The sequence below is a fragment of the Momordica charantia genome (genome assembly GCF_013281855.1).
Source record: "Momordica charantia cultivar OHB3-1 chromosome 2 unlocalized genomic scaffold, Mcharantia_2.0 BLBB01000002.1, whole genome shotgun sequence".
NCBI lineage: Eukaryota > Viridiplantae > Streptophyta > Magnoliopsida > Cucurbitales > Cucurbitaceae > Momordica > Momordica charantia.
The window spans coordinates 7,674,100-7,701,966 of record NW_028275160.1 but is presented as its reverse complement, the minus strand read 5'-3'; the positions used below and the strand labels follow the sequence as shown (position 1 = coordinate 7,701,966).

The 27,867-nt window shown below is 36.7% G+C and overlaps 2 protein-coding genes across 2 annotated transcripts; one reads left to right on the top strand and one right to left on the bottom strand.

Annotated features, from left to right (window-relative positions):
* The first annotated feature begins 261 nt into the window (after positions 1–261).
* On the top strand, positions 262–2,263 carry LOC148212760 (polyol transporter 5-like). The gene is made up of 2 exons (XM_088121055.1): positions 262–477; positions 566–2,263. Exons 1-2 carry the CDS (start codon positions 354–356, stop codon positions 2,014–2,016), a joined length of 1,575 nt encoding a protein of 524 aa, XP_087977181.1. The 5' UTR covers positions 262–353; the 3' UTR covers positions 2,017–2,263.
* A 1,944-nt stretch (positions 2,264–4,207) lies between these two features.
* Positions 4,208–27,867, bottom strand: LOC111017203 (phosphatidylinositol 4-kinase alpha 1). The gene is made up of 26 exons (XM_022292879.2): positions 26,704–27,867; positions 26,268–26,609; positions 25,999–26,160; positions 25,743–25,910; positions 25,487–25,651; positions 25,275–25,402; positions 24,500–24,806; positions 20,773–20,941; positions 20,356–20,591; positions 18,423–18,581; positions 18,169–18,351; positions 17,114–17,653; positions 16,664–17,023; positions 13,887–14,101; positions 11,813–11,975; positions 11,563–11,696; positions 11,293–11,446; positions 9,981–10,247; positions 9,341–9,418; positions 7,276–7,323; positions 6,439–6,611; positions 6,158–6,353; positions 5,554–5,694; positions 5,126–5,334; positions 4,878–5,039; positions 4,208–4,773 (listed from the first exon to the last, which is right to left on the bottom strand). Exons 1-26 carry the CDS (start codon positions 27,652–27,654, stop codon positions 4,515–4,517), a joined length of 6,069 nt encoding a protein of 2,022 aa, XP_022148571.1. The 5' UTR covers positions 27,655–27,867; the 3' UTR covers positions 4,208–4,514.

Genomic DNA, 27,867 nt, shown 5'->3' with positions numbered 1-27,867 from the left:
GCATTAAAGTATTGTTTTATTGAAAAAAATTGATAAACTCTGAGAACCTATCTTTAATACTTGACTTTTTAATATTTAATAGCGGTGAGCATAACACTATTCCTCACCCCTTAACACTTATGCAGGGTTGAAAGAAACCAAACCGACTCGAAGAATGGTAAACCGGTTAAGTTAATTATATTATTTGGGGGTGTAAAAGCAAAACGAAATAGAAGCGCATGGGAGTTGAGAAGCTCCCTCCAAGCTTGGTCGAGTCTATATAAAGAGTTGAATTTGCAGTGGATTGAGAAGTCCATGGCCTCACATTAAACACAGCACCACCCCAAGGCTGCAATTTGCAATTAAGCTCAACCATGGCTGACCAGAAAACACCCTCTTCTCTTCCAGATTTTGATCCACCCAAAAAGAAAAAGACAAACATTTTTGCTTTGGCTTGTGCAGTTTTGGCCTCCATGACCTCTGTTCTTCTCGGCTATGGTAGATTTCATTTTAATATCTCCACTTTTCTGGGAATTAATATATATATATATATTTATTTATTTTAATTCAATTTTCGACTGTGCAGATATTGGCGTAATGAGTGGTGCCGCCATTTTCATCAAAGATGATTTCCATCTCTCCGACACCAAAATCGAAATCCTCGTCGGAATCCTCAACCTCTACTCCCTCATTGGCTCAGCCGCCGCCGGCAGAACCTCCGACTGGATCGGCCGCCGCTACACCATGGTCGTCGCCGCCGTCATCTTCTTCGCCGGCGCTCTGCTCATGGGCTTCGCCCCCAACTACTCCTTCCTCATGTTCGGCCGCTTCGTCGCCGGCGTCGGAGTCGGCTACGCCCTCATGATCGCCCCCGTCTACACCGCCGAGGTCTCTCCGGCCGCCTCCCGGGGCTTCCTCACCTCCTTCCCGGAGGTCTTCATCAACGCCGGAATCTTGCTCGGCTACGTCTCCAACTACGCCTTCTCCAAAGTACCCGACCCGACCCGAATGGGCTGGCGCTTCATGCTCGGAATCGGCGCAATCCCCTCCGTCTTCCTCGCCGCCGTCGTCCTCACCATGCCGGAATCGCCCCGGTGGCTGGTCATGCAAGGCCGCCTCGGAGAGGCCAAGAAAGTCCTCTTCAAAACCTCCGATTCCATGGAGGAAGCCCTAATCCGTCTCGCCGACATCAAATCCGCCGCCGGCATCCCCGAGGACTGCAACGACGACGTCGTCACCGTCGCGAAACGCAGCCACGGCGAAGGCGTGTGGAAGGAGCTCCTTCTCCGCCCGACCCCCGCCGTCCGCCACATTCTCATCGCCGGCGTCGGAATCCACTTCTTCCAGCAAGCCTCCGGCATAGACGCCGTCGTTTTATACAGCCCTAGAATCTTCGAGAAGGCCGGGATCACGTCCTCCAACCAGAAGCTACTCGCGACGGTGGCCGTCGGATTCGTGAAGACCATTTTCATCTTGGTCGCTACTTTTCTTCTGGACCGAATCGGACGGCGACCGCTGCTGCTCACCAGCGTGGCGGGTATGATTCTTTCGCTGGGGACCCTTGGATTGGCGCTGACGATCATCGATCACTCGCCGCACAAATTAATGTGGGCCGTTGTTTTGTGCATCTCCATGGTATTAACGTACGTCGCGTCGTTCTCGATCGGGATGGGGCCCATCACGTGGGTTTATAGCTCGGAGATTTTTCCGTTGAAGCTACGCGCCCAGGGGACGAGTATGGGAGTGGCCGTGAATCGGGTCACCAGTGGGGTCCTCTCCATGACGTTTTTGTCTCTCTATAAGGCCATCACCATCGGCGGCGCGTTTTTCCTATTCGCCGCCGTCGCCGCCGTCGCCTGGATTTTCTTCTACACCACTCTGCCGGAGACGCAGGGCAGAACTTTGGAGGAGATGGAGGGGCTCTTTGGTCATTTCTGGTGGAAATCCGCTGCCAAGCGTGACGGTCACGGTAACGGCGTCGTTAATCGGGATGGTAAAAACGGTCAGGTCCAGTTGGTGTCTAATGGTCAGTCCTAGTGGGAGGGGTAGTTAGGTAAATATGCTTCTTTTTTCTTTTCTTTTTTTTTTTTTTTGGGAAAGAAAAATGTGGTGTTCTGTGGTAAAAGAATAGAGTAAGCTTCCGCAGTTGATAAAAAAGAAAGGAAAAGGAAAGAAATTTTCTTTTTGATAAAAAAGGCAAAAAAAAAAAAAAATTTCACTTTGATGTAAGCCCCTTTTGCAAATTTCTTTGATAAGTGAATTTAACCTTTTTAATGGTTGAGAATTGAGTGGTCGAATTTATAAGAAAACAAAATTCAGGATATTTAAATCTTCATCCCATTGTAGTACCAAAAAAAAAAGTATTTGGTTTTAATTTGTTTATTATATATATATATATATATTTAACATGGTTGTGACCCAAAAATAAATAGAGATCAAAATAGTCATTTCTTAATTATACGAATTAAATTGGACAAAAATTTCAAGTAGATAAATCAAATTGGACATTTTAAAAAGCCGCAACTCAAATTGAAACAAAGTCAAAGTAAATAGTATTTTAAGGAAAAAATTTAGCTCCTCAACAATAAGGATCAAATCATATTCTCATTGTCATTCAAAAATTGACAACTTATATTTGCATTTCTTTTCCTAAAATGTCAAACATTTAATAATACAAATGATCCGAGCGAGGTATTTTCCGAATTTAAATCTAGATACAGATGATCGGACTAATTTGTGTCAATGTACAACTTGTGTCACTTATTTCATTTTTTTTTTCTTTTGCCAAATATGATGTTCTTATAGATATCATCTGACAGTAGACAGTAAACCCAGAGCAGTATCAATCACGTGCAATAAATAAATCAGAAACAGTTTTAAAAAATAAAGAAAATAGAAAAAAAGAAGTTCGATGGTCGGTTCCCTAATTGTTGGGCACTGCCCCATTTGGTGTTGGGTCTTTTTAGCAATGAAAGTGACCCTTCAAATTCATTGAATCACATCACCTCTTTAATTTTTATGTCTCTCTTCCCTCCCATTCCCTTTTAATAATCAAACAATAATGTAATATTTTATTACTACTTTTTAATTTACAAGTTATCAAAGCTTGTTTAAGACTATTGTTAATTGTTCCTTTACCTCTAAACCAATCAATCTCACTCACTCAAATGGTACAAAATTATACAAAAACTCATAAGATGGGTTGAAATGGATATTTATAATTTAGGTACGATTGCACATAGCAACCATAAATGTGTATATATTAACATTAAAATAATCATGAAATGTCTGATGATAGATGTCTATAACTAATAGACTATACTGATGATAGATGTTTGATAGATTATATCATTGATAGACGTCTATCAATGCTCTAGTCAATCACTGATAGATTGATAGATGTAAGTGAGTGATATATGAAGATGAAAAGAAATTGCATAAAACACGTCTAAATATGTGAGCAAGATTTTTGTAAAAAAAATATAATTTTGTTGATATATTTACAAATATGACAATATGAGTTGCCACTCGTTGAAATTTTCATATAATTTAAGTCATGTTTGATAACGATTTCGTTTTTAAAAATTTTGTTTGCTTTCTCACAATTTTTTTTGATGTGTTTTCACGTCTTAAAAACATATTTGAATTCTTAAAAAATAAAAAAAATATTAAAATTTTGGCTTAGATTTTAAAAATATTTTAAAAAGTAAATATCAAAATAAATAAATATACATGTGAAAGTAGTATTTATAAACTTAATTTTAAAAATTAAATAAAAAATAATGTTGTTTGTTTTTAGTACTAAAAAATCAAATTGCTACCAAATTGGCATTCCTCTTTGAAATTTGTGACAAGTCCATGTTTGTTAACCATAATTAAATGCTGATGTCATACATTGATTCAATATTAAAAATATTGATTTGACACAATGTGCACAATTTGTACAAGAAAGCTAGCTAAATCAAATAAGGTAAGGACAATAAAGGCCAAGAAATTTGGTTTTGAAAACATGTGTTACATTAACAACGGTGGAAAGTGTATTAACTACTAAATCACACTCGAATTAACATAACCCATTAGTTTAATCATTGCTCATATGAATATTTAAGTAATAACGTCAACAATGTATATTTATTAGAATAAAAATTGAAAGTTGATTGATATAATTAAATTAAAATTTCTTAACATTTAAAAAGAAAATGTACCAAGCATTAAATGGAGAGCCTGATAGAGTAACACATTATAATAGTTTAATTTTTTACAGAAAAAAATTGAATAGATCTAATTTGTTACAACAAAACTTTGATAATACAAAATGAAACGCCAAATACAGCATAAGAAGATGCGAAATTGACAAACAATGAAATCAAAATTCAATAAAATGAATATGGAATCCCACTGACGACTCAAAGTCAGTTCATTTCATAAAAGTGAGATTCCTTGGAAAATATGGCTAAAAATAAAGAGGAGTTCCAAATAATGGTGAAGAAACAGAACCTTCTTATGGTAGCCAGCAGCCAAGAGAACATGTTATTTTACTTCTCAATGCCTTGCTGAAGGTACTGTATCAAATCATATCCAGCCGTTGTCCATTTGTTGTAAGCATCAACACAAACACGGATCATGAAGTTGGCGGCCTCACGCTCACTCATCTCGGGATGAAATCGCTTTCGAAGATTTCCGATGGGATCGCCTCGGCTGAAGCATGGCAGGCCACTGTCTAACATTAATGCCACCGTGGTGAGTATGCCGTCCATATAACGTCGTGCAGCAAGGTAACCCTTCACACACAAGCTGTTCGAGGCATCCAAATTAGTGAAAACAACACTAGGAGGATTTTCATATAGGACGGGACGACTTGAGGAACATTATGTTTTAAAGCCAAGAAAACAAACTACCTGAGAAAATGGTTCCAGGTGTCGCTCTTCATAACCCCAGAGGGATCGAGTAGTTGCGTCATTTCGTGGCTCAGCTTGAAGTGTGCACTCTCGAAACGCATGTTACCACCAGGTGAAGTTTCCAGGATGAAACCGAAATCGATATGAACAAGCCTCCCCAAACTATAGAATCATCCATGCATATCAAACATACCATGCTTTACAGGAAAATTTAAAACTGGTTCTGTGAGATGAAAGGGAGATCATACTTGTCAAAAAGAAGATTCCCATTGTGTCTATCCTTTGGTTGGAGTAACAGGCTGGCTACTGCATAACCTGCACTACTGATGATGAAATTTTCACGAGCAGCTTCGAAACTGGGGGAGCCGACAGGTCCGTAGTCTTGTTGAAATATCTCATACAAACCCCCATCAGTTGTTTCACCCATCTGACTTCGACTCCGGACATTAGGGACGACCTGCAACACGGAAACTAGTAAGTTCTAAGGAGGGTAGAACCAAAACTATCAACTTGATGACGAAAATGAGGAGTACATTACATATCGAATTCTGAAAAGACTGAGTTACATATCAAGAACGACGCAAGGTGCATATCGCTTGTATGTAACACTCGTCTTTTCGGAAATCGATAAAAGAAAGAAAAACCCATACCACTTGAGAAGAAGATAGAAACAGACCTCAATTATACCTCTCTCGGGGCCAGTTGGGAGAACACCGTAGGGAAACAGATACAGACTAAGCCCAACAGCTTGAAATACATCTCTAAGAAGGGCTATAACTTGTAATGCAAGAACATCCTGACGGCAATCATCTCCGACCTTGGCGAAAAAGAGGAGTAAGTGAAGCTATGGAGGGCAAAAGTCCCAAACCCAAAGGGTAAAAAGGGTGGTAGTAAAATGATGAAAAGATACAGTCTTCAAGGATACGACCACCAAAAGGAGAAAAGTAAAAACCAACTACCATCAATGTTTTAAAAAGAACATATCCCCAATGCAACCGACGACCATGCTTGTAAGTCCATACTTTTTTCCCTTTCACAAAGATTATTTAGTTTTGGAAGATATTTGTTGTTGAATGCTTTTCATGTTCATTCTGTAATTGCATCCAAAGTTCTAATCGTTTTGAGAATATAAAGGCAAAAAGGTCAAACCCCGTTGATCACAAGCCCAGTTTAAATTACAGAATGTGAAAACTGAAAAGAAACATAGTTAACTGAAAAAGAGATCCTGAATAAACCAAAAGCAATGTCTCACAGAAGTAGTAGAAAACAAATAGGCTTACCTTGAAGATGCAAGCTTGAGGCTTTATATCATTAGGGTCCCCGTCTTTATCAACCACATTAAATGTAATCATGATAGGAACTTTTGCTGCGGATTGTAAGGGTATTCCACTGTCTACCTGTATTCCTCTTACATACTTATTAGGTGCAGTAGGTAGATAGAGATCATCACCATCCATTTCAATCTTCTCCAATTCCCTACATTGAAAGTCCACATTTCAATGGCAACGATAGAATTTACACACAAATTATGAGCTTGAGGGGTCTGAGAATAGAACTATACCTTCGAATACCAGCACGGCGTTCATCCTTAGGGAGGGGAAAGAGAACACCAGATATGGAAGTAACTTTGTCGAAGAAATCAAACTCTCTTCGGAACACATCAAGGGCTTTGGGTGAGAAGCCGTCAATAATTTTCTGCCTAACAACTGGCAACAGTGCTTGAAACGAATTACTCTGTAATTATCACCAAGAGTTCTAGTTATTGCCCTGAATCGAATGAAAGCCCGAAAAATGAAATTCTAATTGCATTACGTCAAACATGCCACATAAAATGAAGAACGCATCTAGTTAGAACTATGAAAACCCCAAAAACAAAGTGGACAATATTTGGCATTAACCCTGGACCATGTTTAACAAACAAGTTAGGAATAAACAAATTGATGTAAAGCCGCTAATATTTTGTAATGCTGCAAGTGTTACACATGACATTGCATTGCAGCAACGAGAATAAAGGCTCGTGCTTTTTTTTTTCCGCACATTTGGAAAGTTCTACTATTTGAAAAATGAGTTATATGAAAGATTGATAAGTTGACAAGTGATTACAATCTGTAGAATCAGACAGCAGCAGTCTCTACTCGTTTCTTATTTACACACACATGCATAAGGAATGCATGGTCATTACTTCCTTCATTGGGTGAACTTAAGAAATGATCAGAACTAGTAGAATAGAGAATGGATTTTTGATTCCCTGAACATGGATGATATGCATACTATTTTGCTACGATGATAATGAAGTTTCATCCAGAGAATGAAAAATGGCATAGAATAAGCTGCTCGACTTAAATAACAAGAAAAATAAGAAGAAAGAAAAAGGGAAGAATAATCCGCATAAGCATACCTTTGGAGGAGGGGCTTCTTTTCCTGGTTCTGACTCACAAGTCTCACCCTGCAGGGCAAAAGATATAATTTTTAAATAGATAAACAGGAACCTATATTTCCCATACCCTAAATTATTAATGATAATCCAGCAAGACGTTCCAACTACTCTACACACAAGGAGGAGCAGAAGTATAGGCATTACATCACTGATTGGCTATGTAAGAAGTCGAGGCAGGGGGGAAAAAGGACAGTTGTAACACCCGCAAAAAATAGTCATTGCTTCAATAGTAATATAATTTACTTTCAAAAGGAAAAAGTTCATTTGTGAATTACGAAGATGAGCATTCTATTGAACAATTGAGCTAACTAGGAAAGGAGGAATATTTTTTTAATAATGAACTTATATAATGCCGAAGATAAGAAGATGAGAAAGAGAATTATAGAACTATGCAAGGTTTGACTTGGAGAACATTTGGGCTGACTGCTGAGTAGACTAGAGTGGGCCTAAGTATGAGAAGGGCTGAATTTCAACAAGAACAAATGAGCACCCTCCTCAAACAAGTCTTTCTTGTTTCATATGGTTACATGTCAATCTCCACAGAAAAAAATCTATCTTACTCCAATCACATTAGTTAGAGTCATTGAACACATATTGTGAAGTTTGACATCACTAGGACCACGTCTGGTATTAAGATTGGTTTCAGTTCAGCCATAATATTAAAACAATATGTAGAAAACGCAAGTTTGGTCTAAACGTACCAAACCAAACTTGGATGGAGGCACAAAACAACAAAAATAGATCTGAACAAAATTACACGCTGGATACTCTAACCTGCTTTAGAACCGATTCCAAGTTTTGACCAAACAAAGAACACAGAAAAAATGAGAACAGGCAAGTGAATCAAACAACAGTGGCCAAAGGAAGTACCAGCCTCTTACATGCAGGCACACACGGCAAAAGGCAAATTGCTGAGGGAAGGCATGAGCTTCACACGCAGAGTTCTTATTATTGCTATCACTTCAATTCCTTTTGACCTACTTCTTAATTGAAATGAAGCTAAATAATCGGCAAGAAAGACTTTACACAATACCCTCACATAAAAGGGTGAGAGAGACCATCACACGAAAGAATCCGGCTATGAAAACCATAGCCACCCCCTTTAAAGCACTCTACAGGAAGGAGCTTGATGAATTGACAAGGCACGTATGATGTGCCTAAAATGAACAACAGACATAGTTTGATCAGTAGAGACGAATGGAATTCAAGGAGGGAAATTTGGTTTTCCTCGAGTCCATACGAATAGCTAGAAATCTTTAGCACAAAGAAGACATGATAATTTAACCATGGTACCATAATGTATATGAGGTTTTAGCTCGTATGGGAAGGATGGCCTACAAGTTGCTTCTTTCTCCAGCCACATCCATTTACTCAATTTGTCATGTCTCCTAGCCACACCAACACAAACTTTTCATGTCACCTAGCTGCATAATGCTGTAGGATCCATGTTCTAGAGCACATGGTTGACGAAGAAAATAAAATCCACGGTGGAACTAGGGTTTAAATACATGGTATTTTTTCCCCCCTTACATGATGCGACTCACCAAGGTAACAGTGTAACGGTAATGCCATAGTCACTCGTTTCACCTTGAGGACAAGTTGCATGCTTAGGTGGGGTATTGATCAATCACCAATATGCTTTACCTATTCTAGGTGTAAAAGGAAGGAGCAAAGAGAAGTACTAGCATGCAGTTACAAAATTGACTAAGCAAGAAGTTTACGCAAAGGCAAGTAAGGGTAATTATTTCTTTCATTAGGAATTAAGAATTTGGGTTATTTATTTAACCAGGAAAAAACACTTGCTGAGGTTTGAGCACTTGTAAATAAAAATTGAGTTCACGTGAGTGAATTTTATATAAATTCAGTTATTTGAAGGCAATCAAATCTCTTGAATTCTTTCTGGGTTATTTCTAATATACAAGCAGCTCCACCAACCAAAAGTAAAAGGAAAAATAAAATGAGGGAAAAGAGGGTAAGATTAATAACAGGACATTCGCATTAGCATTTGCTGAGGAGTTTTTCAAACCTGTAGGTGCCAGATAAGAATATGGGCAAATATATCACTCCTCTGAACTGCTCTAAGCAAGTATCCTTCAACTAATTTCTGCAAAATGAAAGAATTAAACTCCAAAAACCCAACAAATATGTACGACAAAGAGGTATGTGGTTCAATAAGTCAAGCAAGCTTGGATAAGGTAAACTGTGTTGAGCCTAGGTCCGAAAATAGTGATATAGAAGCCAAACCCGAACTTTTCTTTGAGTTTCCAAGTTATGCCACTATAATTTCATGTTCTGATGGCTTTAGTATAGTTAATTGCAAAAGATAATGCAGTAACCAAATACTTAAGTTATTTACAGAATACTTTGGCCATGTGCTTTGTCCATTTTCATCAGATTCCAGAACAACTAGAATTGGTAAAGAGAAATTACAGTGTTGTGGAAAGTTTATTCCTAGAATTTATGTAAGAAATTTGTGGTGTCGTGAGCTTGAGGCTGGTCGGCAACTGTCAAGCTCTTAACCAAAATTTTATTTGTGAGATGAAACTTTTAAAATGAATCCCGAGCATGACTAAATGAGATATAAAGTTTTCCGAATCATGAAGAAAAATGGACGAACAAATTGCCAATCAAATAATATTGAAACCTTTGAAAAGTTTAAAACTCACTTGATCATCATGCCGCAGAGCTTGAACTAGCTGCGGCATGAAGAAGGTTACTCGTTCTGGTGGATATGACTCTAAAACCCTAAGAACGTAAGCCATAACACGTGGATGTCCCTTGTAGGCAGGAGCAAGGAACTCGATAGCTTGTGTAATTGAACAAGCAGCCCAATGAGGTAATTGTTGTAAAAGCACTGAATTTTCATCAACAGCCTTTGGGGAGACAAAATATGGCAATGCTTCAGGTATGGAACGGATGTCCAATATGTGAGACTGCAAGAGAAACCCGGTCAATTATTTTTACTCAAGTAAATATCCAGTCAACAAATCAGGGTTATAAGCAGAGTCGGTAAACCAGAAAATTGGAGACTTCTAAGCAGCGGTCTTCTAGTAAGAGAGCATCTTGAACTCTTAACATATAAAGCAAACAAGTCAAAACTCTCACCTCTATCTAGGACATTTACAACTGTGTCACCAAGTAAGCACTAAAACATGCCTATAAGTCTAATTTACCCATTCTTATAAATAAGAATAAATTAGCTCCTAAAAAAGAAAACACCAATTGATAAAATTAAGATCAATTAAATTAGATGTCCGATGGATTGAGACACCAACTCCTTCTGCCCAAGAAAAGAATAAAGATAACATTCAAGAGCGAAGAAAAGATTATAAAGTTCGTTTACTTCCATACAATACATATGCTTATCATCCAGCCTAATACGCTGACCTCATATGATAAAATATTCTAGACTGGTAAAAAGAGAATGAGGATGATTTGGATGAGGACAAAACAGATATAGAAAGGAGCCTCGACATGTACTTATGCTCCCACAACACACTCTCTTGTTTCATGTCAAATAAGAATGCCCATTAGAAATCAGGTTGAACGTTAAAAGATGATGGTTCTAAGGCCGTCAAAATCCCAAACATTTGATTATGAATGATTGCATGCAAAAAGGAATCTCTAGTAAATTACTAGTTTAATCCTGAGTTGAGAATTCTTACCTTTTGCATCTATTTAGCCCCCAAAGTTTTAAAACATACCATTTAACCTCTAGAGTGTAATTCAGACTTTTCTTTCCCGCTCTAGCAAGGCTATTGTATAAATTATTAGCCAACTCCATATTCAACAAAAAATAAGAGAAAATAAAATATATTTTCTTGAATACTACAATATGCAAAGCCTATAAATCAATCTTGACTGATTTCAGTCATGACTTCGAAGAAAATCATAAGTCACAATTATTCTCATTTAATTTGAAAATGTCAAATAACCCAAATCTTTCTTTTAGTTCCTTATAATGACAGGAGAAGATACCTGTACTTGGTGCGAAACTTCCGACCGTAGTGATACATTTGCAGGAAATCTAGAAACTAGAGAAAATGCAATTCGAGGATCAACGGAGTAGGCAATCCTAGCATATTCAACCCACTTCTCTGAGCTTATTTTTGGTCGAGAAGATGCACTCTCCCTAATAAAAAGATTAATAAGTTTAAATCATTAGTGCTCAAGCAACCAATAAGATACAAGCACTTTACTATGCCGTATAAGCAACATGAAAATTAGCACACTATGATTAGACATCACTTGGTGTTAACTGGTTGTGCCCAAACTTCTAGCCTATCTGCTTCATGCTGGCAAAGCATCAACAGTAGTTGCCTCCGTTTTTCTCTGCCCACAGTATAATTCTCCATCTGACCCCAGACTGGATGACAAGAGTTCTGCAGATATTTAGGTACCTCCTTTAAACAATTACTTGAACTGTTCAAATCCATGCCACAAAAGCCCAGAGATCAATTGCAAATTAAAATAGATAGCAAATACCATTCTCACGTACTTGTCCTTTTGCATCTATGTGTGAACCATTGAGTGAACCATCTTTCAGGTAATTCGATAGGTACTGAACAAACAAAGCGACAGATTGAGCCTCACTCTGGGCAAAGTTCGTACTATTTATTTCATGCCATTCAGGTTCATAAGCAAACCACCCTAAAGATGTTCTGAAACAGGTACCAATCAGATTATCAATTTTAAAAAGAGAAAAAAGGAAGTTCACTTGAACCGGGAAGCTATAGAATGCAAGTTCTTTCATGTTGAGATGCAAGATGTGGCCAATATGAATAGCAAGCAACGGAAAATTAATTTCCAATTATGCAAGAGATACTATCACCAGAAAGTCGATGTAGATTCCGGAAAGTAGAATAAAATGTGACCAATTAGAATACAACTAACCTACAAATGAGAAAAGAATCTCCTGGAGAATACAGGGGAATAGAAAAGTAGGTACAGTTGCAAATGTAGAAGAAATTAGCATAAAAGGAAAGAGATAGGCACTTGAAGAAGGAAACTTTTATTTAGAAAATATAAGGATATACACTTTTGAGAGAAAGAACTTCTCACGCTCTCTAATCCTCACTCACTTTTTTTTACTTCACACACTTTTCTCACTTAACTCACTTGTCTAATATGTGGGCCACACTTCCTATGTATAGGCAAACATTCCTTGGGGCCCTACTTTTCTTGGACCTTCTTGAATTTTACATGTTCTGGATATTTATTTTGTAAATCTAACCAAATTGGAATTCCTTTGGGCCTAAGAAATATTATTTAAGGTTAAGATACTTTTAGATCCTGTTGGGATGTTTATTCACAACCCTCAAGATATTTCTTGAAGAAACTAATGTAGGATATACATTGAGATGTGTGTAGATCCTATAAGAAGCTTCTGGAAGGGTTAATGTTGTTTTTACTCTAACAGAACATTTTATAATAGTTTCACTAATTGCAACTAAAAATAGCAAAGAAGCAGTGAAAGAGTTGTAGTTGAGTAACATCTCCAAATATCTAGGATGTACAGAACAAAATAATAACTACAGAAAAGTAGGGAATTTCTTTCAGTTAGGCTACAATTTTCTCCTGAAGACTTAATAAAGTAAGTCAATCTCTGGAGCATTCTCTTGCATGATGTAGGAACATTTGGTATTACTGTAGGTTTATTTTTCCTTAGTTTTTAGGATTACTTAGTAGGTTAAATTACTTTTATTGTTGGTAAATATTTGTAACACGAGTCCTTTACCCATACCTACAGCCTAAATTATATATCTAAAGATAGATCTCTCCAGTTGTAGCTAATTTTGAGAATTAAAAACTCTCCACCATAGTGATCTACAGAAGAGATTTAATACATTGATACAACTTTGAATTCTGCAGCATACTCAAAGCAACATATTGAATTCATTTTATAAGCATGTCATGTTATTATTTAGTTAATGACTAATTGGAACTGGTAATTTGTTAACCAACCAAGAACCTGGATCTTCAACCAAATTCTAGGGTTTTGTTGGTTGCCGATAATCTTTCTTTTGGACTGGTGGCAACAAAAAGAGCACTTCAAATTAGTATTCTAAACTCCAAACTCTAACAGCTCACAAAACCCTAATAGCAAAGAAAATTCTAACAGCACTCAAAATCTTAACACCTTACAAGAAATCCCAAGTGCTTTGACAACACAGTAAACAAGTGAATAAAATATGGGAGAATATTTCATATTATTCTATACACTAAAGTTACGTAGATATAGGCATAAATAGAAACCCCTACAGAACACAGATTTTTCCTAGAACTTCTTTTAAAGCTCTAGGCTATATGTATGTTAACGTCAGTTAAGGCATGTGAAAGGCATCATTTACAGAATGCAATGATCGTGATTACAGTCCAGAAACGCACTACTCCAGACAACACATCTTGGTGTAGAAATGAACAAATAATATATAAGCTAGAGGAAAATAGTCTTGCAAAATTATATGTAATATTGCAGTTTATACATGGAAGTTGGAAATATAACAGAAAATAGTCTTGCAAAATTATATGTAATATTGTAGTTTATAAAGAGAATAGTGAACAAAGGTTACCTATAAACCCTGTCCTCTAGAAGCTGAAGCCCTGTTTTGAAATTCTGCAAATTAACTTGGGATTGGCAGGAGCAGAATTTGAGCCCTAGTAGCATTAAAGTGAAAAAAGAACCAGTAGCCGCAGGATGGTGTGAGAACGTCCATGGGAGCTCCATGCTCCCCTGTAACAAACGACCAAAGAGCAATAGTTGCTCAACACTTTGGTGTCTGACAACCTATGGAACGAAAGCAAGATTAGAAATGACTATTTCCAGTAGTCGACAGCTGAAAAGGACCTGAAAAGATTCATCAAGATCATATGTAACTAAAATTAATACTGGTGTAATCAAGCAGTCAAATATGAGATGGCACATAATGACTAGATCGTGTGATTATAAAGTTCTCAAACTAGTAATCATCTATGATATGTCTACAAGGAAGAAGGGAAGATATTATGAATGTAAAAAATGTCTATCAACTTTTGTCAGACAATCTTTTCATAATGTTTTTATGATTGATTTGATTGTCCTCCATTTAATTCTTTGGAATATAAAATTGTGTTGAGTGAATGACTTCACTCATCTCCTCAAAACATCCATCCGTGAATAAGATAACTAACTCTGAGAAAGTTCCATGGCCATTATGTGACAACCAAACAAACTCATCACATTCAGACATTGAAGCTCAGCCAAGGTATGCTTCTACTCAATAGTATTCGAGGCAAGTGACCTTGAGATGCACTAGCACCAGACAAAGCCTTGGAAACCAATGAATCTTCTCAACTCAAACTGGGCCCTGTTGACCATGCAAGGCGACCCCCAAATAGTCAATTAAGGAAATTTTTGTCAGGGCCGAACCAACTTGGGTCTCTAAGAGTAATCTTGCCTACAATTTTGTGGGTGAATAGTTTTTAGTCATGCTTCAAGGGTTCTATGGTTAGAAATATATAGAAGAGTCCTTGATAACATCCAAAAATTTTAAACTTTGAGAAGTTATAGTTTTTGTTTCTAAGTCTTGGTGCCTTAGATCCAAATTTTTCTATTTATTTATTTTAATTATTCTCTTAATACTATATTTCTCAGTGGGAGACTTTTTTTGTAATGCTTCAATAAAATACACTTTCTTATAAAAAGAAAATGATCTCGCCCACTCTCCATCAGTGACATTACAACCAACTCCCATTGCAAACGACACTTCCCCCACCCAGAGAGGTATATTCTAATGTTCATTTTTGTTCTCATAGTTTGTTACTGCTCTAAAAAGACACTTCTAAAATTTGACAACCATTAGAGGGCCTCACCATATCATTGTAGTCAATCAACTCCTGAGTCACTAGATTTTGGTTTGGTGGTAGATTTTTTTCAAGAACGTGTTCAAACTTCAAATATCATTAAGTATTCATCTGCTTCTTTGATAAGAAACGACTTTGGTATATACAATTTATAGAAGACAGTAATAGAAGAAAGAGGGAAAACAACTTTACATAAAAGGTCCTCAAACTGAACAAACATATTTCAGAGAATATTTACAAAAAAATTTTATCTGAAGACTCTCAAGAAGATGACAGAAAAAAGACAACTTACCCTAGCATATCTAAACTCCCAACCCATGTTACTGAGATTATTCATTCTCTTTCCAATCAAATTTCTCATAAAACGGGTGAATAGTCATTAGCCCATAAAACTTAAGTTTTATCTCTGAAGCCATGATAAGAAACCACAAGAGGATGCAATGTGTGATATTTTTCGCCACAAGCATTCCATTTGCATATTCAACTATCCCAAAAATTTCCTCCCAAAGGCCACTTAAAACTCCTAATGACAAAGGATCCTCTCTATGAGCCCACCTAGACCAATTGAATTTTAAAAGTCATGAGAGTTATCCTCCTTTGGAATTTACCGCTAGTACTAAAATTTTGAAGGCCCATAAAGTTACCTAACACTTCTTGGGAATTACCCTGCTTCATTCCCTTATAATGGCCCTCATCATGGCAAGTAAAGATACAATTGAGGTACAGAGCAATGGACCCCCTCCAGTTCCATGGTCACTTCATTTTGTAAGGGTCTTCCAATTAACTTGCATGGAAATTTGTTGGAAGATTAACCATTTAAGGGAAGAATATTTGAGCAAATTAAAGCAAGAAATCACTCAAAAACTTTTTACCCACGATATACTTCATTTTGATGCCCAAATATTCCTTATTATAGCCTAGAGTTTTTATCTTATTCCCCAAAAGAATATTTTTAACACTAAAAAGGGGATCATATTCCTGCTAACTTTAAATTTTGTCTGTGTTAAATTACCACTAAATCCAAAAGCTTAAGCTGATAGGTTACGGTAAATTTATTTATTTATTTACCTTCTAACACTCCCCTCATTTGTGGGCATGAAAATTTATACAAGGTCCATTAAGAGATTATCAATATTAGATGGAAAGAAAATGACATTAAACTATTACATGAGTTTGAACATAATACCTGCTTTAATACCTCGTTAAATCACTAATAAAGCCAAAAACATAAGCAGATAGATTACAGTACATCTAATTATTTATTTGTATTTTAACAGTCTAAGATAATTCATAATATCTCATATCTCATACGTATGCTGTTACCAGTATCTAAATTTTAAAAACTAAGAAACTGAACGGAACTTTGATTTCTACATGCTAAAACATCCAGGCACGAATTCAATTACAAACCATGCAATCTGAACACATTATGTGCATCTATTTATACCATGATAGAGAAAAGAGAAAAAAGAGATCAGGAGATGCTTTAAAATTAAATAAGCATAACCTCAAAGCGGTCAATGAAGAACCCAAGCCATAGTCTATGAGCTATTATCTGTTCGACAGGATCAATTTCAGGCGGCAGTTCTGGGTCTCCTGGATAAAGATGGGGTCTTAATTTTGCAGTAGGTCCTGAAAAAGCTTCTCTTGAAGAAAAAAGACCTCGTTTTGTATCAATTGTCCATAACCAAGCATCAACCAGTTCAGCAAGAACTACACATCCCAGTTGAGGTGCAGCAGATACTAACCATGTCCAAACGAATACACCAGTTTCCATTGCATTAGACGTAGAAATATAAGCTGGACACCAACAGAGAAGGCGTAGAAGCTGTGACAAGCCCTCTATATTTGATTTTGAATCAGTACCCTGGAAAAGGAAGAGATATTTTAATGTAAAGAAAATATGGGCAAACAAAATATGTGTCAAATGTAGCAGATAAAAATGAGCAGATCTTACCAAATTTGCTAGAAGGAAGGCGGTTGCTTGGGAACAAGTTTCATGAAATTGAGACTTATCAATTTCTCCACCTATTTCTGCATTGTTAACAAATTTCTGAAGCGACTGGACAAACTTTAGGAGCAACATTGCATTGAATGATTCATCTTCACCCTGAGGTGGCTCTTGTGGAAACGCTCCCGTTATCAACCTTTGGAGGCCAATACCAATTCCAGAACTAGGAGGTGCGGCAGCAGCAGGTTGATACCCGCCAAAGGTGTTATACAACCTTCTCATTCCAGCAATCTCACCCACATAGTTGCACTTAACTGTTGCACTACCTATGCCTGTACTGAGCACTTCCAAATTAAAGGCTTTCGTCAAATTTAAGTTGGCTCCTGAAGCAGCAGCTGCAGCAGCCATCACTGCAGGAATATTTGCTGTTTGCATGCCGGTCCAGCATTCATTTTTACCTGTGCCAATTCGTATCTCAGATAATAGAGAGACCACATCTGGGGTATGTTGAGCTCTCTGCCAAGTGTTCGCTTTACAAAGCTTTTCCTGAGTTGTACATATGATACGGTTGACAAGCAAATGATTTATCAGACAGCTGAAAGCAATAAAAATAAATCAATTAATAAAACTAAGTAAATGAATATTTTTTCAACAATGAGCTCGTGGTTACAACAAAAACCATGTTGGATTCCTCCTCTTTTCACCACTCTTATACTTACACCAAAGTGATCCACATTAGTCTAGAACTTTCAACTTGGCTTCTCCTCTTAAAATTTTCAACCAATATTCCCTTATTGCCAATGATATTCCCATTTTTCAAGTCGTTGCCCCTCTTTAATAGAAGTTCCCTTTTTTTCCCCCATATTTTAAATGAAAGAAAGATCCAGCCGGAAGACATAAATATCAAGGAAATGATGTTTTAACAGAGTCAGCAGGAAAGTCAATCTGCTTCGAGCCAAGAAAGAAACATAGATTATACATGCTCTTGTTTGTCTATGACAATGAATGAAAGAGGCTAAAAGAATAGGTCAACTCCATGAAGGAAAAGTACAATTACCAACCTGTAAGAGACCCTGGCTAGTGCAAGGAGCAAATGAAAGTGATCTGATGATCCATTCCCGAACAACTTTCTGGTATAACGAACGAACTGTCACTACCCATGCAGGATCATTGACAATGGTAGTTGGCGAGTGGCTATGCATTGAGAAGAGAAGGGAATCCAAACAAGATGAATTCCACATAACCTGTAAGCACATAATTTTGTTTGTTTAAATTTACAATACAAGAGTGAAAAACTTATATCCCATGACTTTACCTGAGGAAACTTATCTCTAAACTGTGTTAGTAAGGTCACAGCTATTTCTCGAATATGGTCCTCCCTTTGGCACATACTTTTTATAAGAAAACAGGTATGGGTGACCAGAATAGAGTTTCTAACTGCAGCTTCATTGCCAATTTCAGAGATTCGATTTTCCTGAGTTCATATTAGAAAGTCAACAAGATGTTCTATACCACAGAGAGCAAGAGGAAGCAGAAGCAGCAAAACAATATTGCACTGAGAGGAAAAATGTTAAGTACTTTAAACATTATAACCACATAAAACGCATGATAGTACTGGAAACAAGCATATTCTCTTATTTTACAGTGCCATCTCCTCCATATGGCTGTTGCATTGACTCTTTTTTCACATAAGCAGCAATATCAAATAAACATTTCATGAGGAAAAAAATTCAAAGGAAAAAACAACTGTTTGGGAGTGACTCTTAAAAAAAATTGAGTATAGTTCTCAACAACAGCAAAGCCTTGTTTCATATTATTGTTTTTTTTTTAAATATCTTTACATAAACAAAAGATTAGTCTATAAAATTAACCACAATTTTTTGTTTGTTCACTTCAGTCTTTTTCTTAAGTTACTGGTTGTGCAAAATGATAATAAGCATTAACAAAAATTTATGAATTTAGATTAAAAAAATCCAATAAATTTATTTTCAAGCAGTTTTTCATCAACGAAACAAACAACGAAACAGAAAAATAATGAAAGAAAAAACTAAATAATTACCAGAAGTTATTTCAAAAACAATTTATGGAAAATAGTTTCTAGAAAGCACTTCAAAACAATTTTCAATTGTACAATACATAAAGTTCATCAAATTTGGTGACAAATGCTTAATATAGTGAAAATGAATAATAAGGAAAAAAATTTGATCCAGCTTATTCAAATAAGTGGTAGGTACTGCAGAAAGACACAACTTTTCATTGAAGCTATGAAAAGTTACGAGAGCATAGTTAAGAACAAACAGCCCAAAAAAACTCCATGAAAGATAGCCAAAAACCCCCAAATAAAATAAAGATAAAAGAAACAGTATAGCTATCCACTTTGAAAAGGAAATAAACTATTAGTCAATGCAAAAAGTGCCAGGAATCTAGAGCTATGAAACACCAAAAGAGACCGGCCTTCAAGCAACAACATGGGGAACCATCTCTTGGCTACACTTATTAGAATAATCTTCATCTAAGCCAGACTTCTTCTGAGAAGCTTGCACTGCCAAAACTTTCACCATTTGAGGCCATTGAAACCTTTCCTCCGAGGAACTTGCAGACCATATTTTTCCAGACGTCCGTCTTCCTAATTAAATGTCATCCTTGGAACCAACCTTTCCACTCTTTATTATCTTTTGCCGCAAATTCAGCTACATTCTGTAGTTTCAAAGGACCTAAGGACTACTATATCTTGAAATTTCTGCCTTTTCATCTAACCCTTCAGTCATATATTTTTCGGTTTAAATATACCATTTCCACTTCCATCATCTTTTCCCACCGAGCTTCATCCATAGAGTTTTTAGTTACCAATGACCATTAAATTCACCGGCTACTTTTGCAATGTCATTTTTCTAATTTTTACCCCCCAAATAGTGAACTAGAATGTTCTATATTTGTTCTCCAACACTCGAGTAATTTTACACGATCTTAAACTATCAATAGGCGACTAGAAGTGTTTTTCTCCTTCAGAGGATCATTTCAAGTTTTCTCTTCAAGCAATCTTGGAGAGTCTTTTTTTTTTTTTTTTTTTTGCAACGGGAAATAGTCAAATTTTAGTATTTGTATTGCATAAATGAAATATTGTAAAACTGTTTCCATTTCTCGCAACATCAGTGAGACAGGAAAATGAGATTTCTATCCCTATAACATCCCCTTGAAGAAGAACGTGATGATTAGAGCTATATGATTTACATAAAACAATTACGTACCAGCCAAGATACTTCAGTTTCATATGCCCTATGGACAAGTGCTGTCAAACATTGAAGGACAGCTGACACAAGATTTGGAGTTTTTAGGTATTCAAAGACACAACTGAAGGCACTTCTAGAAGCATCCACACTTGTACTACCATTGAGGATACCACCACCATTGAGGATACCACCATTACTGCTAAAACGAGTAATCTCAAGGAAAGAAACTGCAAGAAGATATGTGGCCTTCACACCTACACAAAAAAAAGTGCTAAAGTTTCAACTTTCAAGTACATATCATGAAAACCAGTTAAGATTCCTTTTCTAGAGATGTTTAAAAAGGCTTTGTAGCATAAAAACATGCCGGTTGAGCTTTGCCCTCGACATAAGAGCTAAACTTATCAAGTAAACAATAGAAGCAAAACGAAATGCTACCTGAAATTGTGCTCATTGCAGAAATATCAACTCGCCCTCCTAAAGCAGTAGCAAGTGCAGCTCTTTGGGCTAGAACAACTTTCTCATTGGCAGTTCCTTGACGACTAACTGGGTTTTGAAGTGCATTAAGTTCCAACTCATCTTCAAGCCATTTAACAGTGCTAACAACCTTTGAAAAATATGAATCATTTTTCAAGAATTTCAGATAGGCTATAGTCTAAAATATTTCACATGAACATTGTATTTTCCGAAAGGGATTTATAAGAAAAGAATTCAATAAGAATATATCACTTAGAATTTCTTATGATTGTGACAGCAAGCTGCCAATGTTAAAGTCTTCATTGAACAAAACATTCAAGCCACGTTGTTCATAGTCTAGGCATTAGAAGCACATGTGATCTCAATTGAAAGTAATTACAAGATTAAAAGACTAGATGCCCGACCCTAATTCAAAGAAGATCCCGAATAGCTACAGAAAAGAGAGCTCTCGAATTTGCTGATGAAAAATAAGGTTACACACATTCTCTGCGATTAAAAACCACAGAAAGCCACAAAACAAATCCTACTTCACTCTGCACCTAACTAAAGTTGTCAAAGATCTTATTCTTCAAAATCTGTCATTTGTACCCAAACTACATTGCAATTTACTTCTCCATTAGTAAAGCACTCAAACTTTATCATCTGCGAAAACTGTCTTCTTTTCGATCAAGGAGAATAATTCTGCGGACCAGCAAATCGTTCAGCTCTGATAAATTCCCAAATGTTTCGACACTTCAGTGTTTTAAATAACCCTCTTGTAGTTTTCAATTTTGGAGAAAATGGGAATGTCGACCAGCCAGGAGTTCTCGTACTTGCAGGACTCGGATTCCAAGTGAATATACCTATTTCTAGTAAGATTGTAAAGTGATCAGAAATCGTTCTTGCTTTCCTTATTGCTCCAGTGTTCCGAATGCGCTCGAGCCATGAAGCCAATCGTGAGTGACAAGGAAGCGGTCGATGAGAAGAAACGACTTAAATTCTCATGATGGTCCAACTGCAGTGCCCATTAGAGAGTCTAATATCATTGAGTTAAAACTCCTGCTTTATGATTGTCTGCCTCCCCTAGATTTTTATGAAACCGCCTAGTAAAAACATTGAAATCTCCTTCAATACGCTATCTACCTACGCAAAGGCCTAAGAGATCTTCAGTTCCTCTCCAATGAAGTCTTCCAACATTATAACCATTAGGGCCATAAATGCATGTCACCAAGAACAAAAGAGCCGTCAGCTGGCTTAAAACTTATAGAAATAGATGAGGCTGCCCCGAATAACATGAATCGTCGAAAGAAAATCCTTATTCCGTAGGAAAAGGATGCCTACCAAAGCTCCCCAAGAATCAAACAGAAAACCCACTCTTTTTAGAGCTCCAAAAGGGATTTTTTTATCATCCTTCTGTCAAAGCTGACCAATGTCGCTTCTTCAAGGATCACAATTTCTGGGCAATTTTTGAGAATAGGATCTTTGACGGTGCACCCTTTTGCCTATCATCAAATCATCTCACATTCTAACTGAGGATCTCCATATGAAAACTTTTTCAAAGTTCACCGAGTAAATTAGCTTCTTCAACTTTCGGCACTAAGGCCTCGCTAAGTTCTTTCTAGAAACTTTCGTCTTCTGCTGCTTAACGGGGACAATATGCAGATCAAGCTAATCGAGCTAAGTTTTTGCCCACCCAATTTCATCCTCTTCAGCACAGACCACTCCGTTATGAGATTCTGCATAGCAACTTCATTCTGGAATCTTAGCGTTCAGATTCTAAAACAGTTTTCTTTTCTTTTCTTTTCTTTTATTCATCTTTTTGGATTTGATGTCAGGCAGAAACGAAGAGTAAGACAGGATATTAAAGTTTTGACACGTGGATAGAGAAATGAGATATTGTTTGTATTTTTCAAAACAAAAAGGCCATATATTAGTTGTCTCTTTACCTAAATATTTTTCAAAATATAGTGTATATTAAAAATTTGTGCCCATTTAATAAATTATTATTTAAATTTCAAAATCTTTTGGCTAAATTTTATATATGTTTTAGTCCCTAAATTTGTAATTTATTCCAGTTCTATCCTTAAAATTTCTAATAATTCGATCTAATCTCTCTTTTAAATATTCATTTTCTATTGTAACTTTAATTTTCAATCAATCATTCAATAATAATTTAAATATATTTAAAAATATGACTAACTTACTATATATGATTTCAAACAAAAATGTGTATTTATTTTAAATTTTTATCTAAAAAGTTAAAATTCAAGGCCTCAAAACTAAAATAAAATAAAAATATGTGAAAGTCTAGAATTAAATGAAAAAGTACTGAGGTGACATTTAACATGACATTAATTCTTTTAAATTTTATATTGTATATCTGACAAAAAAAAAATATTCTTACTAAATTACTCAAATTAATTATAAAACATTTTTTTTATCAGACATGTTTCAACCCTTCACGTTTTGATTATTTTTCTTTTCAAATTGGCCCCTACCTTTTCAATTGAACATTTTTAATTAAAATGTTGTAATGTTTTAATTTTTTTTTAAATTACCAACTTGCTGAAATGAATTTTTCATGTTCATAATTTTTTATCTAAATTTCTACCGACTTACTACAGCATCTTATCTAAATTTATATCGACTTACTAGGCATCATGCATCACCTATATATATATAATTAAAATTGAAACTTAGCTAAAAAAAACTTTTTAAATAACATGATTAAACTAAAACTACACTCATGGATTAAACATATCTTTAGCCAACAAAAAACTAAACACATAACAACTTACACTACGTCTTCTTCTGTAACTCTCTCCTCCAATTTCCTTCACTTCCCACCTTCGTTTTTCTTCTGAATTTTTAACTCAATTTCTGGTATTAGTTACTAATAGCTTCATTAGTTTTAGACTTAGTTATTAATTTTTCAGTAGTTATAATAATAGAAAATTAATTAAATATATTTTTTAAACTTTCTAATATTAGTTATGATGTAACATTGCCTTCAACCTTCGTCAAGCACCTCATTATATTACCAGTTTTTCCAAAGAAAAGAAACTTCTTCCTTGTTCAAACAATGAATAATAAAGAGGAAACAACAAATCTAAAATAATTCAGATAAAATATTAGGAAAAGTAGTAAACGAGATACTATAAATATAGTAACATTTACGTTAAACTACAAATTTAATCTTTTAGGATTAGAACTCATTTTAAATTTAGTAGGTTAATCATCATCATTTAAGCTTAATTATATTTTAGTGTTTCCATTTGACTTATTTATAGTTTGTTCGAACTTCTCCGTGATACATTTTCTAATTACATGATAATAAATTTATATTCCTAGTTTGGTTAACTATGTTAGTGTCAACTACTTGTATTAAAGCTTAGATCTGGAGTAAATAAAAGTAGAGGAAAATAAACACTTCTACAGGACCCTTTCCTAGGTGGTAACGAGGTTGTGTTCTTAATTTGTTTGACTATATTGTAGTATTAGAGAGTTTATATCTTAGTAAAAAAGAGAATAAAATAAGTAGATTTTTCAAGTCGGTATATGAACGAAAACTATACGTCGATTGAAACTAAGTCCAAATTTGTAATTTAACCCAAATTTAGAAATATAAGGTACTGTATAGAGATTATTTAAAATAAAATCAATATAAATTGAACAGTAATACGAATAAAGAAGATTTAAGCGGACTTACAAGTGGAGGAGTCCCTTGAGAAATACGCTGAACGGCAGATACCCACTGCTTATCCCACATATAGGGTCCGCTAACAGCCTGAAGGGCAGTCGCACCCACACTTCCCGCACTGCTCACTGTGGTGGAGACTGCTTTTGTGGGAGCTGCAGTACTCTGGATTGGAGGTGCCAACCCAAAAAGAGCAACATAAAACCACAAGTTTCGAAATAGCTTCAGAAGTGATGGTTCAACATCGCCCGTAGGGCTAAAATCTGAACAGATTTCAGCTACAGCAGGAAGTAGAGGCCCAAGAAAATCGGCCCCACTCCTGCCAACAAATTGGATCATCAGGAAAATGAGATGGTTCAAAAGAACCAGAGCAAAAAAGCATGGGTAGAGTTAAAATGGCATATATGAATATTAGGACCTAAATTATATATGAGCTGAGAACTAATAACGTAAAATCATAGGTTTCATCACCAAATTTATAAATAGATCAACTTTCAGTAAGTTTAATAGGTCTTTGTCGTCAATTAGTTTAACACTTTGATTGTATTATTTAAGGTCAATGTATAGGCATGTTCAAGAATTTAATTAGATTGATAAAATTAATAACATAGTTCAAATCCTATCAAAATCTTCCATAAGAGTATAGAGATTACACATCACCCTTAGAGATCAATTATAAATTTTTTAAAGTAGAGAAGTAGATAGACACAGTTCGAAACTTATAATTTAACATTAATAAAAGACTTTGATTGGTTGCAAATATTTACAAGGATGGAATGGATTCTACCTTGCATTTCTGGGATCGGCAGCAAGTCCAACATCTGAACAAAGAGAGAGTAAACGGTAGCGGTAGTCTGAACGCAATTTGGTACTTGTAAGTTCACTAGAAATAAGAAGAAATCCTGCGGGAAGAGTCTAGAATGTAATTGAACCAGTGAGCATTCATTCCTGTGACAGAGTAAGGATTTCTGATAAAGTAACAGTTCAAAGACAAATCACCTCTAGACGTTCAGTAGTTGCTTCTGGAGCAACGTCACTGCCCTCTGGAGGAGGAGCTGCGGCATTTGAAAGTTTACTCAAGTAGCTTCTTGTCATCAAAACAACCGTCTCCCTGTAAGACTTCTCAAAACCTAAACTTGCCATGCGAGACACAGCATCCAGAAGCTGCAATTCAGTCAATTATTTTTAATAAAAAGGACATGAAATCTTATCAAAGTCCTATTGAATGTGTTGTTGGAAGACAAGGGTCTCGTACTTGGAGTCGTAATAAACAGGGAGTTGAGGCGTCACCCTCTTCTAAGCTTTCAATAAAAAGTGGTAAGATCATATCTACAATTTCAGACTTCTTCACTGCAACGTTCAAATTAGCTAACAGACGTATGCCATTAAGTTGCAGAGGAGGAACCCCTTTCTCTTTGTTTACCTGAAAGAGAAATTTCAGACTCTTTGTTAGAGAGAGACCTTTTTCAGTTATAAGGTGGATTTTAAACCAAATCCCATAAACCCAAAACCTGTTCCTCGTAATCGTTCCTTCCACGGATGCTTGCAGCCAATCCCATGATGAACGTGTCGATGGGAGCCCGTTCCTTGCTCCAGCAAGATTCGATTATCTCACACACAGTCTTGGAGACGGTCTCAAACATGACACTACGGCTGCTGCCAGTGGGATCTGCCTGAAAAGGCAAAACCGGAGAGTTAAAAAATCTAATGAACTTAATTGTCTATTGCATATTTGGGTTGACCTGAGTTCCAAATCTAAAACAATTCTCAGTGTATATACCTGGGCACACACTGTTAAAACAAGAGGTTTAAGCCGGATAAGCAACACACGCAATGGCTGACCTTTCCAAGCAACAGCAATTTTGCTAAGAACCGCAAGGAAAGAGCTAAAAAGTTCTTCACAAACTCTCAGTTTTCGCCAAATCGAGAGAATGCATGCTTCAGCAGCGTCCATTAATAAGGCGAAAGTCTCAAATACCAACTTCTTAGCCACTTTTCCTTCAGAATCAAGAGTACCAAGGCTCTTAAGTTTCAATTTAGCTGCAGCTTGATACACCAAGAGTTTTGCGTTTATTCTAGCTTTTAAAAGAGACCCCTGTTCGTTCCAATCTCGCTTCCTTATCTGCTCATGTACAATGGGGGAAACAAAATATTACGCCTCAAACTTTTCAGTATCCTTTCATAATTAATAGCCATTGTTGATATTAAGAGCTTACCTTTACAAATATTAGAAGGGACTGGAGCTGCTTCTTCGCTATCGCTCTCACCTGATCCCAAAGCCAAGAGTCAATACGGGCTTTATCCAAAATGTGAGCGAGCAACTCGAACGCAATTGCTTGCTTCTCTACACTTTCCAAAGACTCCTCTTCAAAAATAGCAACCTGTTGCTTCAGCAAGACTTCTCCACCTCCACCGCCATCGTTGAACCCGAACATCGAACCCAATTGATCAGCGCTACTCTTCCACAGAATCCCACTGCCATACGAAGTCGCTGAACTCTTCCACGACGAAATACTATCATCGCCAACTTTACCCGAATCATGGCTCCCCTCATTTCGAGGGCTTGAACCTTCATGAGGCTGAGGTGCAGAAGAATCGGAGTTCCCCTGCATCAGTTCCCTCGGCGCACAAGAGCCCGTCATCAAATACCGTTCGATCACCATATCAACCAGTTTATTAGCATCAGAAGGCAAAATCGGGAGGAAATTCTGCGACAAAACCATCAAAAAAGACCTAGATATACTCGAATCCCCCCCGCTAGAACTGATAGCAGACGCCACAACCTCACCAGTATACACAGCGACCTCTGAAGAAAAATCCGGCGTTATTTCTGTCGCTTTACACACATACCTCAAAAACTCGGAATAAAACAAAGTGATCGAATCGTTTCCGAAATTCTGCGGCCAGAAGGACTGGTGAAAGGACGAAGGTATGGAGCGAAGAAACTCGATGACGACTGCCTTGGGACGGGGCTCGACCGAGTCGGCACATTTGGAGAGAAATCGAGCAATAGCAAGCACGGCATTCAGCTGGGATCGAGAAATCCGAGGAGATTCGGCCAGAAGAGACTCGGATGAAGGGCAGCGACTGCAAATCCACGCAAGCTTCTCGAAGAAAGCGGAGGGGTTTTGCGCAATCAAGTCGCAGAGCTCGATCAAAGCTTCCATGGCGAACAAATCACGACGAGAACAGATAATCAAATCAAATCAAATCAAATCATCTGAGGAACAGCAGGTAGAGTTGTATTGTCGTCGTCATCATCATCTTGTTCGTTGGAAAATGGAGTTGAAGATCGCGTGTTGCATTTTTCTGATGATGGTGGAGCTGTTGTGTTTGCAGAGAGAATTTTGCAGAGAGAATTTTGCAGAGAGTGAGTTTCG

Excerpts from the sequence above, each read along its gene's own strand:
- LOC148212760 (XM_088121055.1), top strand. The coding sequence starts at position 354 with ATGGCTGACCAGAAAACACCCTCTTCTCTTCCAGATTTTGATCCACCC. Across the intron at positions 478-565 it reads CTCTGTTCTTCTCGGCTATG|ATATTGGCGTAATGAGTGGT; the intron begins GTAGATTTCATT and ends TCGACTGTGCAG.
- LOC111017203 (XM_022292879.2), bottom strand. The coding sequence starts at position 27,654 with ATGGAAGCTTTGATCGAGCTCTGCGACTTGATTGCGCAAAACCCCTCC. Across the intron at positions 7,324-9,340 it reads TTCTTATCTGGCACCTACAG|GGTGAGACTTGTGAGTCAGA; the intron begins GTTTGAAAAACT and ends TTTGCCCTGCAG. Across the intron at positions 4,774-4,877 it reads ACCTGGAACCATTTTCTCAG|CTTGTGTGTGAAGGGTTACC; the intron begins GTAGTTTGTTTT and ends TGCCTCGAACAG.